At 46.3% G+C, this 17500-nt stretch overlaps 1 protein-coding gene across 1 annotated transcript in view; it reads left to right on the forward strand.

Annotated features, from left to right (window-relative positions):
* The window catches only part of LOC115116507 (adhesion G protein-coupled receptor B2-like), a 154394-nt gene that overhangs the window by 78709 nt on the left and 58185 nt on the right, over positions 1-17500 (forward strand). The window contains exons 7-12 of the mRNA XM_065020258.1: positions 1744-1847; positions 3447-3549; positions 3830-3980; positions 9125-9194; positions 9476-9542; positions 13133-13218. Coding sequence (XP_064876330.1) covers positions 1744-1847; positions 3447-3549; positions 3830-3980; positions 9125-9194; positions 9476-9542; positions 13133-13218 — 581 coding nt within the window. The remainder of the gene's footprint in view (positions 1-1743; positions 1848-3446; positions 3550-3829; positions 3981-9124; positions 9195-9475; positions 9543-13132; positions 13219-17500) is intronic.

A 17500-nucleotide genomic window follows, 5' to 3' on the forward strand; every position in this document is an offset into this window, starting at 1 on the left:
AGATGACGTACCACCTATATAACGTAGGTAGATGACGTACCACCTATATAACGTAGGTAGATGACGTACCACCTATATAACGTAGGTAGATGACGTGGCACCTATATAACGTAGGTAGATGACGTACCACCTATATAACGTAGGTAGATGACGTACCACCTATATAACGTAGGTAGATGACGTACCACCTATATAACGTAGGTAGATGACGTACCACCTATATAACGTAGGTAGATGACGTACCACCTATATAACGTAGGTAGATGACGTACCACCTATATAACGTAGGTAGATGACGTACCACCTATATAACGTAGGTAGATGACGTGCCACCTATATAACGTAGGTAGATGACGTGCCACCTATATAACGTAGGTAGATGACGTGCCACCTATATAGCGTAGGTAGATGACGTGCCACCTATATAACGTAGGTAGATGACGTGCCACCTATATAACGTAGGTAGATGACGTGCCACCTATATAACGTAGGTAGATGACGTACCACCTATATAACGTAGGTAGATGACGTACCACCTATATAACGTAGGTAGATGACGTACCACCTATATAACGTAGGTAGATGACGTACCACCTATATAACGTAGGTAGATGACGTGCCACCTATATAACGTAGGTAGATGACGTGCCACCTATATAGCGTAGGTAGATGACGTGCCACCTATATAACGTAGGTAGATGACGTGCCACCTATATAACGTAGGTAGATGACGCACCACCTATATAACGTAGGTAGATGACGTTCCACCTATATAACGTAGGTAGATGACGTACCACCTATATAACGTAGGTCCACCTATATAACGTAGGTAGATGACGCACCACCTATATAACGTAGGTAGATGACGTAATGACGCCATGAAAAATATATTGTAATAACGTCTATACTGAAACACCACCTATCAGGGGACACGTTTCAGCTGACCATATTGTAATAACGTCTATACTGAAACACCACCTATCAGGGGACACGTGTGTGTATATTGTAATAACATCTACACAGTTTACATGATACTTAACTATAGTTGCAGTGCAGCTCATTATCTATGTCCTATATGGTCTCTTGTCAAGAGTAGTGCACTACTATGTAGGGAATAGGGTGCCATTTGGGGTGTAGATGGAGTAAGTAAAACTCTATAGACAGGGCAACTGAGTGTAGGCTGTAAACAGATTAAACAATCGTCTTAATCAGTTGATCCGCTATAGGTCAGATGACAGTGGATAGTTGTGTAATCCACATGGGACAAGAGATTACTGATCAACAGACTGTGCTGACCTGACTAGATGGAGGGACATCATCAGAAGTGGGATTCGTCCCAAGTGGTACCCTATTCATTGTATTGCACTATAGGCCCATTGTGCTCTGGTCGCAAGTAGTGAACTACTAAATATGGAATAGGGTGTCAGAGTATAGAGTCGGGGTGCTGGGTGGGACTGGTGATAAAATGTGCAGATGGAGGGAGGGAGTGTGAGAATGGAGGAGAGGAAAGAAGAGTAGGTTCATCATCTGTGACTCAGCGTATTAGGGCCCAAGACGAATGGCGGGCAAGTTGATTAACCATATGTTTATCTCTCTCTCTCTCTCTCTCTCTCTCTCTCTCTTTATCAATCTCTATCTCTCTCCCCATCACCTTTTCTCTCTCTCTCTTTCTCGCCCTCCTCTTTCTCTCTCTTTCTTTCTTTCTTTCTTAATTTCTTTCTTTCTTTCTCTCTCTCTCTACAGGACATGGGTCCATCCAGTATGCCTTCTGTTCCCCTCCTGGTGGGCTGTGGGGTCTCCTGCAGCGCTCTGCTCATCCTGCTGCTCATCTATGCTGCTTTCTGGAGGTGAGCACATGCACACTTTCTCTCTTTTATAAACACACACACACACACATCCCTGCATAGGGCTACCCCCAACCCCCAACCCACCCGCCCCACCCCAGTCTCTGCAAACTGCACAGCTTTCCATAAGAGATTAACCAAGGGTGAGAAAACCCCCCGGGTTGGCTCGACAGTTGAGCAGTCCATGCCAAAACTCCAATTAGGTCTAATGGAGAACAAATCGGAGACGGTATAGCCAGGGGGGACTAACTGTGTGAGGGAGGGAGGGAGGGAGGGAGGGAGGGAGGGAGGGAGGGAGGGAGGGAGGGAGGGCAGACTGGCATCGGTGGTAGAGAGAGATCAGGAGAGCTCTAATGGGTCACGGACCCCCTATTCCCACTGATTGTATATCTATATACGTATGTGCCCTTTGTTCACCATGGTGCTGTTGATTATTGTTATCTACTCTGCTCAAAAACATAAAGGGAACACTAAAATAACACATCCTAGATCTGAATGAATGAAATATTCTTATTAAATACTTTTTTCTTTATATAGTTGAATGTGCTAACAACAAAATCACACAAAAATTAAACCCATGGAGGTCTGGATTTAGAGTCACACTCAAAATTAAAGTGGAAAACCACACTACAGGCTGATCAACGTTGATGTAATGTCCTTAAAACAAGTCAAAATTGGTGTGTGTGGCCTCCACGTGCCTGTATGACCTCCCTACAATGCCTGGGCATGCTCCTGATGAGGTGGCGGATGGTCTCCTGAGGGATCTCCTCCCAGACCTGGACTAAATCATCTGCCAACTCCTGGACAGTCTGTGGTGCAACGTGGCGTTGGTGGATGGAGCGAGACATGATGTCCCAGATGTGCATTCAAAAGTGACCAAAACATCAGCCAGGAAGCATAGGAACTAAGAAGTGGTCTGTGGTCACCACCTGCAGAACCACTCCTTTATTGGGGGTGTCTTGCTAATTGCCTATAATTTCCACCTGTTGTCTATCCCATTTGCACAACAGCATGTGAAATGTATTGTCAATCAGTGTTGCTTCCTAACCTAAGTGGACAGTTTGATTTCACAGAAGTGTGATTGACTTGGAGTTACATTGTGTTTTTTAGGTGTTCCCTTTATTTTTTTGAGCAGTGTATGTCCATTGGTGCGTGTGAGTACCTGTGCTGTGTGTTTTGGGCTTTCGTGACCTTGTGGATTGCGCAGATGATTACGGGTCTCTTCCCGTGTGATAATCATTGAGAGAGAGAGAGAGAGAGAGAGAGAGAGAGAGAGAGAGAGAGAGAGAGAGAGAGAGAGAGAGAGAGAGAGAGAGAGAGAGAGAGAGAGAGAGAGAGAGAGAGAGAGAGAGAGAGAGAGAGCTCGGGAGAGGGGGAGAGAGAGGGAGAGCTCGGGAGAGGGAGACCTCAGGAGGCTCAGGAGGGAGGAAGAGAGTAGCACCAGAGCATATGGTGGTACTGGCAAGGTAATCATGTGACCATGTTCAGGAAATGAATCAGTCCATCAGTTCAACTTCATCAATTTCAATAAATTCCTCCTTCCTTCTTTTCGTCTTCCTCCTCTTCCTACTTTCTGCCTTTCTGTCTCAATGTCTCTCTCAGGTATATTCGTTCAGAAAGGTCTATCATCTTGGTTAATTTCTGTCTCTCCATCCTGGCATCCAACATGTTGATACTGGTTGGACAGTCCCAGACACTCGGCAAGGTGAGAACAAGATACACACGCGCGGGTGGACACACACACACACACACTCACACACACATTACACCATCGCTTAGTTATGGTCATGTTAAACATGATATGGTTGTTCATCTTTTCTAGTAGCCTATTACTTCTCACCTGTGTTCTGTCATTGTTGAAGAACTTCTAACTAATCTGAAACCTTCTTTACTTCACCACTGTTTCTGTGACTCAATATCCCTCGCCTTGTTTGTCTTGTGTCCTTTCCTCCCTCACAACCACCTCTCTGTCTCTCTCTCTACAGGGCCTGTGTACTGTGACTGCTGCGTTCCTTCATTTCTTCTTCTTGGCATCCTTCTGCTGGGTACTGACAGAGGCGTGGCAGTCTTACCTGGCTGTGATTGGCAAGATGAGGACACGCCTCATACGTAAACGCTTCCTGTGCCTGGGCTGGGGTAGGCACACACACACACACACACACACACACACACACACACACACACACACATTGTAAAATATACACACTAACATACTGTAGTTATTATCTTAAGCATACAGGGGAACGTTCCATCTTCCTCAAGTTTCCCTTCAACCTCTAGAATCACTGTCACCATTCTGAATCTGTACAGGCAGTCTGTGTCCTGTTGAAGGCATCTCCTGTACTGTCAAATCAAATCAATTTATTTAGCTGATATCTCAAAGTGCTGTACAGAAACCCAGCCTAAAACCCCAAACAGCTAGCAATGCAGGTGTAGAAGCATGGTGGCTAGGAAAAACTCCCTAGAAAGGCCAAAACCTAGGAAGAATCCTAGAGAGGAACCAGGCTATGAGGGGTGGTCAGTCCTGTTCTGGCTGTGCCGGGTGGAGATTATAACAGAACATGGCCAAGATGTTCAAATGTTCATAAATGACCAGCATGGTCAAAAAATTATAATCACAGTAGTTGTCGAGGGTGCAGCAAGTCAGCACCTCAGGATTAATGTCAGTTGGCTTTTCATAGCCGATCATTAAGAGTATCTCCACCACTCCTGCTGTCTCTAGAGATTTGAAAACAGCAGGCCTGGGACAGGTAGCACGTCCGGTGAACAGGTCAGGATTCCATAGCCGCAGGCAGAACAGTTGAAACTGGAGCAGCAGCATGGCCAGGTGGTCTGGGGACAGCAAGGAGTCATCAGGCCAGGTAGTCCTGAGGCATGGTCCTAGGGCTCAGGTCCTCCGAGAGAGAGAGAAAGAAAGAGAGAAAGAGAGAATTAGAGAGAGCATACTTAAATGCACACAGGACACCGGATAAGACAGGAGAAGTACTCCAGATATAACAAACTGACCCTAGCCCCCCGACACATAAACTACTGCAGCATAAATACTGGAGGCTGAGACAGGACGGGTCAGGAGACACTGTGTTCCCATCCGATGATATCCCCTGACAGGGCCAAACAGGAAGGATATAACCCCACCCACTTTGCCAAAGCACAGCCCCCACACCACTAGAGGGATATCTTCAACCACCAACTTACCATCCTGAGACAAGGCCGAGTATAGCCCACAAAGATCTCCGCCACGAGGGAGGTGGCACCAACCCAGACAGGAAGATCACATCAGTGACTCAACCCACTCAAGTGAAGCACCCCTCCTAGGGACGGCATGAAAGAGCACCAGTAAGCCAGTGACTCAGCCCCTGTAATAGGGTTAGAGGCAAAAAATCCCAGTGGAAAGAGGGGAACCGGCCAGGCAGAGACAGCAAGGGCGGTTCGTTGCTCCAGAGCCTTTCCGTTCACCTTCACACTCCTGGGCCAGACTACACTCAATCATATGACCCACTGAAGAGATGAGTCTTCAGTAAAGACTTAAAGGTTGAGACCGAGTCTGCGTCTCTGACATGGGTAGGCAGACCATTCCATAAAAATTTAGCTCTATAGGAGAAAGCCCTGCCTCTGTGGGAAAAATTATATACATGATTTTGGTAACACAAGAGAAAGATACACTTATGGGTTCATTTCCTGTTCTGGTAAAATGCATTGTTTATTGTATAGGACAGGGAGCAGAGAAAGGCCATGGGAGTATGGGACAGCTGATAACACTAAAAATGCAGCCTAGACCAGCTGGACATACAAAAGATCAGAGGGATAGAAAAAGGAGGGCGTCAGCCAAATGACCAACTGATGGATTACAGACATCAATCGCATCACAGGGGAGACACATAAGTCTGTTTGATCTTAGACAACCATATGACGAGAAGGCGACCAGGGCAGCTGAACACACTAAAAACTAGAGATGAAAGACACATACAAAAGGACACATGGAGTTAATTACAGGGTCTAAACACAGGCCAGAGGAAAGGGGGACGTATATTATCTTTAGGTCAAAGCAAGGGTCTTGTCATCATTATAATCTGACGGAAAGCAGATGTGGGCGTTACTGGGCTGAACAAGCATGATTGGGATGTAACTGTATTTGCATTGGGGGATGAACTGATGATGTATGTGTGCGTATAAAATGAAGAGTGAGAGCTCTGGAAAGGTGTGGGTCCCGCGGGGCACTCCGGCTTGTTATACTGTTGTATTAAAGCCTGATTGATTTCACAAAGTTCTGGTATGCGTTATATTTCAACCGATTTGCCACTACACCTCCAGCTGTTTGCTTGGAAATTCTAGGGACAATTAGGAGGCCTGTGTCTTGTGACCGTAGCGTACGTGTAGGTATGTACGGCAGGACCGAATCAGAGAGATGGGTAGGAGCAAGCCCATGTAATGCTTTGTAGGTTAGCAGTAAAACCTTGAAATCAGCCCTTGCCTTAACAGGAAGCCAGTGTAGGGAGGCTAGCACTGGAGTAGTATGATCAAATGTTTTGGTTCTAGTCAGGATTCTAGCAGCCGTATTTAGCACTAACTGAAGTTTATTTAGTGCTTTATCCGGGTAGCCGGAAAGTAGAGCATTGCAGTAGTCTAACCTAGAAGTGACAAAAGCATGGATTAAGTCAGTCCTTGTCCTGTTGAAGGCATCTCCTGTACAGTCAGTCTGTTTTCTGTTGAAGGCATCTCCTGTACAGTCAGTCTGTGTCCTGTTGAAGGCATCTCCTGTACAGTCAGTCTGTGTCCTGTTGAAGGCATCTCCTGTACAGTCAGTCTGTGTCCTGTTCAAGGCGTCCCCTGTACAACAACTCCATGCCTTGCTAAAGGAGATAATGGGGGATAAGAAATGATATAGGATAACATCTCCCTGAAAGGGGCAACATCCAGGGAGATAGAACCTGGCAATTACATCCCCTGCTCTTTTCCCTTATCCATCCACCTATCTGATCCATTAAGCCACTGATGCCCTTACCTGATATGGGCCATGTCCCGAAAGGCACCCTTTCCCCTATTTTGTGCACAATATTTTTTTCAAGGGATTGGAGGAACAAGGAGGAGGGAGTGAATGGAGGGAACAGGGAGGAGGGAGAGAATAGGGAGGATGGAGGGAACAGGGAGGAGGGAGAGAACAGGGAGGAGGGAGGGAATGGAGGGAACAGGGAGGAGGGAGGGAAGAGGGAGGAAGGAGGGCGGGAACAGGGAGGAGGGAGGGAATGGAGGGAAGAGGGAGGAGGGAGGGAATGGAGGGAACAGGGAGGAGGGAGAGAACAGGGAGGAGGGAGGGAATGGAGGGAACAGGGAGGAGGGAGGAATGGAGGGAAGAGCGAGGAGGGAGGGAATGGAGGGAACAGGGAGGAGGGAGAGAACAGGGAGGAGGGAGGGAATGGAGGGAACAGGGAGGAGGGAGGGAAGAGGGAGGAGGGAGGGAATGGAGGGAAGAGCGAGGAGGGAGGGAATGGAGGAACAGGGAGGAGGGAGAGAACAGGGAGGAGGGAGGGAATGGAGGGAAGAGGGAGGAGGGAGGGAAGAGGGAGGGAGGGAGAGAACAGGGAGGAGGGAGGGAATGGAGGGAAGAGGGAGGAGGGAGGGAAGAGGGAGGAGGGAGGGAACAGAGAGGGAGGAGGGAGGGAGGAGGGAGGAGGGAGGGAGGAGGGAGGAGGGAGGAAACAGGGAGGGAATGGAGGGAACAGGGAGGAGGGAGGGAAGAGGGAGGAGGGAGGGAAGAGGGAGGAGGGAGGGAACAGGGGAGGGAGGGAACAGGGAGGAGAGGGAGGAGGGAGGAGGGAGGGAACAGGGAGGAGGGAGGGAACAGGGAGGAGTGAGGGAATGGAAGGAACAGGGAGGAGGGAGGGAATGGAAGGAACAGGGAGGAGGGAGGGATTGGAGGGAAGAGGGAGGAGGGAGGGAATGGAAGGAAGAGGGAGGAGGGAGGGAATTGGGAGGAGGGAGGAATGGAAGGAAGAGGGAGGAGGGAGGGAATTGGGAAGAGGGAGGGAATGGAAGGAACAGGGAGGAGGGAGGGAATTGGGAGGAGGGAGGGAATTGGGAGGAGGGGTTGAATTGGGAGGAGGGAGGGAACAGGGAGGAGGGAGGGGACAGGGAGGAGGGAGGGAAGAGGGAGGAGGGAGGGAATTGAAGGAAGAGGGAGGAGGGAGGGAATTGGGAGGAGGGAGGGAATGGAAGGAACAGGGAGGAGGGAGGGAATTGGGAGGAGGGAGGGAATTGGGAGGAGGGAGGGAATGGGGAGGAGGGGTTGAATTGGGAGGATGGAGGGAACAGGGAGGAGGGAGGGGACAGGGAGGAGGGAGGGAAGAGGGAGGAGGTAACAAGGAGGAGGGAGGGAAGAGGGAGGAGGGAGGGAATGGGGGAATAGGGAGGAGGGAGGGAATGGGGGAAGAGGGAGGAGGGAGAGAACAGGGAGGAGGGAGGGAAGAGGGAGGAGGGAGGGAATGGAGGAACAAGGAGGAGGGAGGGAACAGGGAGGAGGGAGGGAAGAGGGAGAAGGGAGGGAACAGGGGGAGGGAACAGGGAGGAGTGTAGTTTGTGCAGAATGGGGTAGGAGTGTGTGTGGTGTATTTATGTTTGTGTTATATTTTAAGTAAAGTTACCACCCCACATCACATCTCTTTTGTTCATGTGGGTTGTTTTTCTAATAGTATTTCATTTGCTGACATAATTACAGCTTGTAAATTACATGAATATTTCAGAACCAAACTCATAAAGGACCCTTTCTTTGACTCAAACACACACACACACACACACACACACACACACACACACACACACACACACACACACACACACACACACACACACACACACACACACACACACACGCACACTCTGCATAGAGTTCAATAGCCCAAGGAAGAACACTGCAGCACAGAAGAGAATCCTAACCACGGCTGTATTACCCGTGATGGTGAACTCTGATGCATACTAGGTCTACTTCTACCTCCTCGGGTTAACCCCATAGATACATTCATTAACCAAGAGAGAGAAAGGAGGAGGAACATTTTCAGTCTAGTCACAAGCTGGTCAGCTAATGGTTGTAAAATATCAGTGAAATGGCTATATTGTCAAGGGGATGTTCTCTTGCTGTTATATCATCCTCTCTCCCTCTCTCTCTGTTACTTGTCTTTCTCTTATTTATTTATTTCTCTCTCTCTCTCTCTCTCTCTCTCTGTCTCTCTCTCTCCCTCTCTCTCTCTCTCTCTCTCTCTCTCTCTCTCTCTCTCTCTCTCTCTCAGGTCTCCCAGCCCTGGTGGTTGCTGTGTCAGTAGGTTTCACTCGAGCCAGAGGTTACGGTACACCCAGCTAGTGAGTACACTTTTTCACCTTTCACCCTTCATGTGTTTTTGCAGTCCACTTAGGGCCATTTGTTTGAAGTGATTTCACAAACGAAGAAATGTTTATGTTTACTGTATGGATTTGAATCCCCTACGTAAAGTATTTGGAAAGAACCCCCTGAAGAGAAATAGAAAAGTATCTCATACATAGGAACTAGTCATGGGGAAAATGAAACACAGAACAAAGTGTATTTTAAAGAAGTTGTGCGTTATTGTTAATAACTTCCTGTCTTTTCCTCTGCGTTCTTTTAGTTGCTGGCTGTCTTTGGAAGGCGGGCTTCTTTATGCATTTGTTGGACCTGCAGCTGTCATCGTATTGGTAGGTACCTTTTATCCCTGTTGTCATTGGTCAGTCTGGATGTCTGTCGACAGGCATTGACCCGACTCTGAATTTAAATAATTTCCATGATCTATTTCTTCTGCCTGTCATACAGGTCAGATAGGGGTTAGGAATAAACACTGTTTAAATGACACCAGATGGTTGAAATATGGTACTTTCAAGACAACAGGGAACTCCCAAAATAACAAAGTCAAATCATGATGTCAATGATTTTCAGGTTGGAAATTCAGAGCTCTAGAAAGATGGCCGACTTTCAGACTTGGAATTTTGAGTTGGATTTTGACCGTTCCCAGTGGTCTTGAATGCAATGAAGTCGGAAGTCTGAGATTTCCAAGTTCCCAGTTGTTTTGAACGCGACATTAGCAACTTGTTTACTGCTCCAGATCCATTACTCGAAGACAGCAGGAAGATAAATACGACAAAGTGAATCATTTAATACTTTATTTGCCACTAGCGGTTTCTTTCAGAGTTACCTGTGTCTAGTGATGTATCTAGAGTTACCTGTGTCTAGTGATGTATCTAGAGTTACCTGTGTCTAGTGATGTAAATCAATCAAATGCAATCAAATACAATCAATTGTATTCATAAAGCTCTTTTTACATCAGCTGATGTCACAAAGTGCTATACAGAAACCCAACCTAAAACGCCTAACAGCAAGCAATACAGATGTATGTAGCTAGGAAAAACTCCCTAGAGTACTTAAGTAAAGTACTATTTAAGTTGTTTTGGGAATCTGTATGTTACTTTCTAATATAAGTATGTTACTTTATAATATATAATGTAATTTCTCCTCCATACATTTTTTCCGACACCCAAAATTACTCATTACATGGCTAGGAAAAACTCCCTAGAGTACTTAAGTGAAAATACTTTAAAGTACTAAAGTAGTTTTTTGGGGCATCAGTACTTCCCTTTCTCATTTATATATTTTTTTGCCACTTCACTACATTCCTAAAGAAAATAATGTACTTTTTAATCAATACATTTTTCATGACACCCAAAAGTACTGATTACATTTTGACAGGAAAATGGTCAAATTCACAAACTTATCAGGAGATCATCCCTGGTCATCCATAATACCTCTCATCTGGTGGACTCACTAAACACAAATGATTCATCTGTAAATAGCAATTCCTTTTACCAGGGGTGATGGTCGGATTCGCGTTTGTCGTCGAAGGAATGAGCGTTACATCGAGGCCTGTAGTCTGGAGCGGGATCAATTTGGAGGTGGAGGGTCCGTCATGGTCTGGGGCGGTGTGTCACAGCATCATCGGACTGAACTTGTCATTGCAGGCAATCTCAATGCTGTGCATTACAGGGAAGACATCCTCCTCCCTCATGTGTGGTACCCTTCCTGCAGGCTCATCCTGACATGACCCTCCAGCATGACAAAGCCACCAGCCATACTGCTCATTCTGTGCGTGATTTCCTGCAAGACAGGAACTGGCAGGTGCCTTGGTGGAAGAGTGGGGTAACATCTCAAAGCAAGAACTGGCAAATCTGGTGCAGTCCACGAGGAGGAGGTGCACTGCAGTATTTAATGAAGCTGGTGGCCACACCAGATACTGACTGTTACTTTTGATTTTGACCCCCTCTTTGTTCAGGGACACATTATTCAATTTCTGTTAGTCACATGTCTGTGGAACTTGTTCAGTTTATGTCTCAGTTGTTGAATCTTGTTATGTTCATACAAATATTTACACATGTTAAGTTTGTTGAAAATAAACGCCGTTGACAGTGAGAGGATGTTTATTGCTGAGTTTAGATCTCTACTGCATGGCTGTCTGTAGAATTACTGACTGTATCCAGTGTGAATCCCTGTGTCAATACACACACATTCTCAATAATCCAGATACGTGTGTGTGTGTGTGTGTGTGTGTGTGTGTGTGTGTGTGTGTGTGTGTGTGTGTGTGTGTGTGTGTGTGTGTGTGTGTGTGTGTGTGTGTGTTGTGGTGTGGTGTGGTGTGGTGTGGTGTGTGTGTGTGTGTGTGTCCCTGCTCCCCTCATGTTGTGTTTGGAGAGCCCCCTCAGACAAACAGATGTAATTGAGACGAGGTACATCAGAGTAACACAGGCCTCCTTAGGATGACCGTCTAATTAATGAAAAAAAAAAATGACTCTAGCCTTCGGCAAATAACGGAGCTTGAGACCGCTGTCTCCCAGGGCAACGAGGTCGTACATGACGGGAATGTCAACATGAAGGAAAGACGCAGGTTAAAGCATCGAAGAACAACATGGAAGACAGATTTATGGTGGGAAATGAAATATCAGTGGTGTGCTCAGTGCAGTAGACATGAAGATTACTATGGACAACGTGGAAGACAGATTTATGGTGGGAAATGAAATATCAGTGGTGTGTTCAGTGCAGTAGACATGAAGATTACTATGGACAACGTGGAAGAAAATAAATTAAAAAGAAATGTCGCAGATGTATCAATACACTAAAGTGCTCAGTGGAGTAGAGACAAAGGTTTGTATGGAAAAACACAGTATGCGGTGAAAATAGACTGAGGTCCAGGATTAATGATCACTGATCTGGACTATGTTCCAGTGGACTCCTTTACTTTTCTCAAGGTGAAGAAACAAGCTTTCTATGGCAGTCTGTGGGAGTAGACAGACACTCTTAAAGAGAGTGGAGAGATTGTAGAGGGATTGGGAGGGCTACTTTAGAGTCAGCTGAGAAAGAAAGAGAGAAGGTTAGAGGGTAGGAGAGATGGGTAAAGGAAAGGAGAGAAGGGTAGAGGGTAGGAGAGAAGGGTAAAGGAAAGGAGAGAAGGGTAGAGGAAAGGAGAGTTAAGGGAGAAGGGAGGGAGAGAAGGGTAGAGGGAAGGAGAGGGTGGAGGGAAGGAGAGAAAAGAGGGGAGAAAGGGGAGATGGGGGAGAAAGAAAGATTGGACATAGAGATAGCGTTAGAGAGAAAGAGGGAGGGAGAGGAGAGAGCAAACGGGGTCAGGATGAAGAGGGACATGTCACTGGCGTGGAAAATCTCTAACATGGGCAGGATTTCCCAATGGAAAAGCACTCGTGACGAAGCTTGGCTGGGCTGTGTGGGTGTGGGTGTGGGTGTGCGTGTCGTGCGCGCTCGCTCGCACAACGGTGTGTGTGTGTGCGTGCGCATGCTTAATCTGTGTGTGTGTGTGTAATGTGTACCAGTGGGTCAGGGATCAAAGTTGTAAGGACACTCAGTAGAACTCAGTCCTAAAGGGCGCACGTCGGGACAAAGGGGGTTAGACTCGGGATCTGCTCACTTCAACTCTACCCCCCCTGACACACACACACACCACACGTACACTCATAACCCTGTCCACCAAAGCCAAATCCCATTTTAGACTGTTCAGTCTGGGAATCGAAGAGATTATAGTTGGCAGAGTCTTGTCTCAGATCTTAATGCTTAACCTGAATCTCTCTCTCTCTCTCTCTCTCTCTCTCTCTCTCTCTCTCTCTCTCTCTCTCTCTCTCTCTCTCTCTCTCTCTCTCTCTCTCCCTCTCTCTCTCTCTCTCTCTCTCTCTCTCTCTCTCTCTCTCTCTCTCCCTCTCTCTCTCCCTCTCTCTCTCTCTCTCCCTTTCAGATGAACATGCTGATCGGTATTGTGGTCTTCAACAAGCTCATGTCTCGAGATGGCATCTCTGACAAGTCTAAAAAGCAGAGAGCTGGGTAGGTAGACTTGACTTAGAGCTGTAGAACCAGAACTGTCTGCTTGTCTGTCTCACGCTAACATACATCATACATGGACCATCCATTAGGTCTGTTGCAGTGACAGTATTACCAATTTCACTTGGTTTTCCAAATGAAGCCCTGGGTAGCTGCAGAGGAACAGGGCTGGGGAGCCTCTGGCATACAGAGTTTGGGTGGAATGTCACCTGTCCCGCAGCGAGAGCTCCTCAAACAGTGGTTGATGCATGGGGTGAATTAAGTGTTCTTATATTTATTTCTCAGCTGCTCATATTAAGTACAGCTCCGCTGTAAAAACGAAGTAGTCTACCAGGCATCGTTGAAAAACGGACTGGCGGGAAAGAGCACAGCCTCCATGTCTTTTTCCCCTCCCTGATTTTACATATGACCACTTGATGAGAGAACAGCTGCGCAGCCTGAGGAAAGGAACATTACACAAGCTTTTTTTTACTACTTTCTCAAATCAATAGTCTATAGTCACATCATGCAGCCCATATACGTTTTCATTTCTAAGACATTAAGGTTTGTATCATTCACAACTAAACCAAACAACACTAAATCTAGCATATAGGACCCGTTTCAAATGATCCCTTTTTTCTCAACATAGCCACTTCATAAGCGTTCTCGCTCTGAGAAGTATAGTATATACAGGGGGTACCGGTACCGAGTCAATGTGCAGAGGTACAAGTTAGTCGAGGTCATTTGTACATGTAGGTAGAGTTAAAGTGACTATGCAAAGATAATAAACAGAGAGTAGCAGCAGTGTAAAAACAAAGGGGGTGGGGGGGGGGTCAATGTAAATAGTCTGTGTAGCCATCTGATTCATTGTTCAGCAGTCTTATGGCTTGGGGTTAGAAGCTGTTAAGGAGCCTTTTGGACCTAGACTTGAAGCTCTGGTACTGCTTGTCATGCGGAAGCAGACTTGGGTGACTGGAGTCTTTGACAATTTTTTGGGTCTTCCTCTGACACCGCCTGGTATATAGGTCCTAGATGGCAGGAAGCTTGGCCCCAGTGATGTACTTGGCCGTACGCACTACCCTATGTAGCGCAATACGGTCAGGTGGTGATGCTCTCGATGGTGCAGCTGTAGAACTTTCTGAGGATCTTGAGACCCATGCCAAATCTTTTCAGTCTCCTGAGGGGAAAAATATGTTGTTGTGCCCTCTTCACGACTGTATTGGTGTGTTTGGACCATGATAGTGTGTTGGTGATGTGGACACCAAAGAACTTGAAACTCTCTACCCGTTCCACTTCAGCCTTCCTCCACTTCAGCCTCGTCAATGAGAATGACGTTCGGCCCCCCTTTTTCCTGTAATCCATTATCATCTCCTTTGTCTTGCTCACACTGAAGGAGAGGATGGTGTCCTGGCACCACACTGCCAAGTCTCTCTCTTCCTCCCTACCACTGCTGTGTCGTCGGCAAACTTAATGATGGTATTGGAGTGTTTGGCCACGCAGTCGTGGGTGAACAGGGAGTGCAGGAGACGACTAAGCACGCACCCCTGAGGGGCCCCAGGGTTGAGGATCAGCGTGTCAGATGTGTTGTTGCCTACCCTTACCACCTGGGGGCGGCCCGTCAGGAGGTCCAGGATCCAGCTAAATGAACAAGCCTACAGCCTATGGCATGTAGGATAGCCAGATAACATACAGTAGGCTAACTCATGTTCTGTTATTCTGAAATACATTTTCTTTATAACTTATTTTGTTTATTGTTGACCTGGCTTAAAAATATAATGGAATGTTTTTATGATGGTGCATATTAAATTGATTTATTAGACAGTTTTAAATGTAGCCGTTCCAAAGGCTCGTGTTAGCGGCTTGTATGTGTGGAGGCCTGGAGATGCTAATTGTGTTTATGTTAATTAACGGTCAATTACCATGACACCAGCAGTCTTTTCCAGCTGACAAAATGTCATGACCACCATAGCCCCACTCACACCAAAAGACACCATTCATGGACCATCTACTCTCAACAACAGACACCATTCATGGACCATCTACTCTCAACAACAGACACCATTCATTGACCATCTACTCTCAACAACAGACACCATTCATTGACCATCTACTCACAGCAACAGACACCATTCATGGACCATCTACTCTCAACAACAGACACCATTCATGGACCATCTACTCTCAACAACAGACACCATTCATTGACCATCTACTCTCAACAACAGACACCATTCATTGACCATCTACTCACAGCAACAGACACCATTCATTGACCATCTACTCACAGCAACAGACACCATTCATGGACCATCTACTCTCAACAACAGACACCATTCATTGACCATCTACTCTCAACAACAGACACCATTCATTGACCATCATCTACTCTCAACAACAGACACCATTCATGGACCATCTACTCACAGCAACAGACACCATTCATTGACCATCTACTCTCAACAACAGACACCATTCATGGACCATCTACTCTCAACAACAGACACCATTCATTGACCATCTACTCACAGCAACAGACACCATTCATGGACCATCTACTCTCAACAACAGACACCATTCATTGACCATCTACTCTCAACAACAGACACCATTCATTGACCATCTACTCTAAACAACAGACACCATTCATTGACCATCTACTCACAGCAACAGACACCATTCATGGACCATCTACTCTCAACAACAGACACCATTCATTGACCATCTACTCTCAACAACAGACACCATTCATTGACCATCTACTCTCAACAACAGACACCATTCATTGACCATCTACTCTCAACAACAGACACCATTCATTGACCATCTACTCTCAACAACAGACACCATTCATTGACCATCTACTCTCAACAACAGACACCATTCATTGACCATCTACTCTCAACAACAGACACCATTCATTGACCATCTACTCTCAACAACAGACACCATTCATTGACCATCTACTCTCAACAACAGACACCATTCATTGACCATCTACTCTCAACAACAGACACCATTCATTGACCATCTACTCTCAACAACAGACACCATTCATTGACCATCTACTCTCAACAACAGACACCATTCATTGACCATCTACTCACAGCAACAGACACCATTCATTGACCATCTACTCACAGCAACAGACACCATTCATTGACCATCTACTCTCAACAACAGACACCATTCATTGACCATCTACTCACAGCAACAGACACCATTCATTGACCATCTACTCTCAACAACAGACACCATTCATTGACCATCTACTTAAAACATTTTTTTGTGTGTTTTCATTATTTTTTTGTTTGTTTTTATTTCACCTTTATTTAACTAGGCAAGTCAGTAAAGAACAGATTCTTATTTTACGATGACCGCCTACCCCGGCCAAACCCTCCTCTAACCCGGGTGACACAGGGCCAATTGTGTGCCGCCCTATGGGACCACCGATCATGGCCGGTGGTGATACAGCCCGGGAATGAACCAGGGTCTGTAGGGACGCCTCTAGCACTGAGATGCAGTGCCGTAGACCGCTGCTCCTCTCTGGAGCAAAATGATGTGGTTGTTCCAGTGATTCTATGTCTATGGTTCCAGGCTTTTTACGCTTAGAAGAGATCTGATGGAGAAAGAGGAGTCTCACAAAGAAGCAGACACACAAAGAGAGACACACGTACGCTTGTATGCGTTGAACTCTCTTTCATATAACCTTGAACACACACAAACACCGATAGGCAGCAGCTGTATCCATTTAACTCTCCACATATGTTAATGAGCGAGTGAAGAGGCTTTCTACAACAGGAGCAGACGACCCTTCATGACCTTTTATTGGATCTAGACCGAGGCCTTGTGTTCCACTGTACAAACACTCCCACACATGTTTCCATTTACCATGCATTTTAGAGACTCAAACGTCAAGGGGTGTCAACATCAATGGCAGAAATTCCACTCTGTCTACTTAGAGGCGTTGAATGAAGATAGATCTAGTAGCTACTGTTGAACTATCTTCCGGGATGAAATTATTGACAAAGGATTCTGATAATGTTTAGGGATTTATAATATGTAGAGAATTTAGAAATAGACTGAGGTCATGCTCCACGCATAGCGTTTCCATATGAATCATTAACAGAATGTACACACATACACACCCACACACACACACCGATACACACCGATACACACCGATACACACACACGCACACACACACACACACACACCGATACACACCGACACACACACACACCGATACACACACCGATACACACCAATACACACCGATACACACACACACACACACCGATACACACC

The sequence above is a fragment of the Oncorhynchus nerka genome, linkage group LG7 (assembly GCF_034236695.1).
Source record: "Oncorhynchus nerka isolate Pitt River linkage group LG7, Oner_Uvic_2.0, whole genome shotgun sequence".
Lineage (NCBI taxonomy): Eukaryota > Metazoa > Chordata > Actinopteri > Salmoniformes > Salmonidae > Oncorhynchus > Oncorhynchus nerka.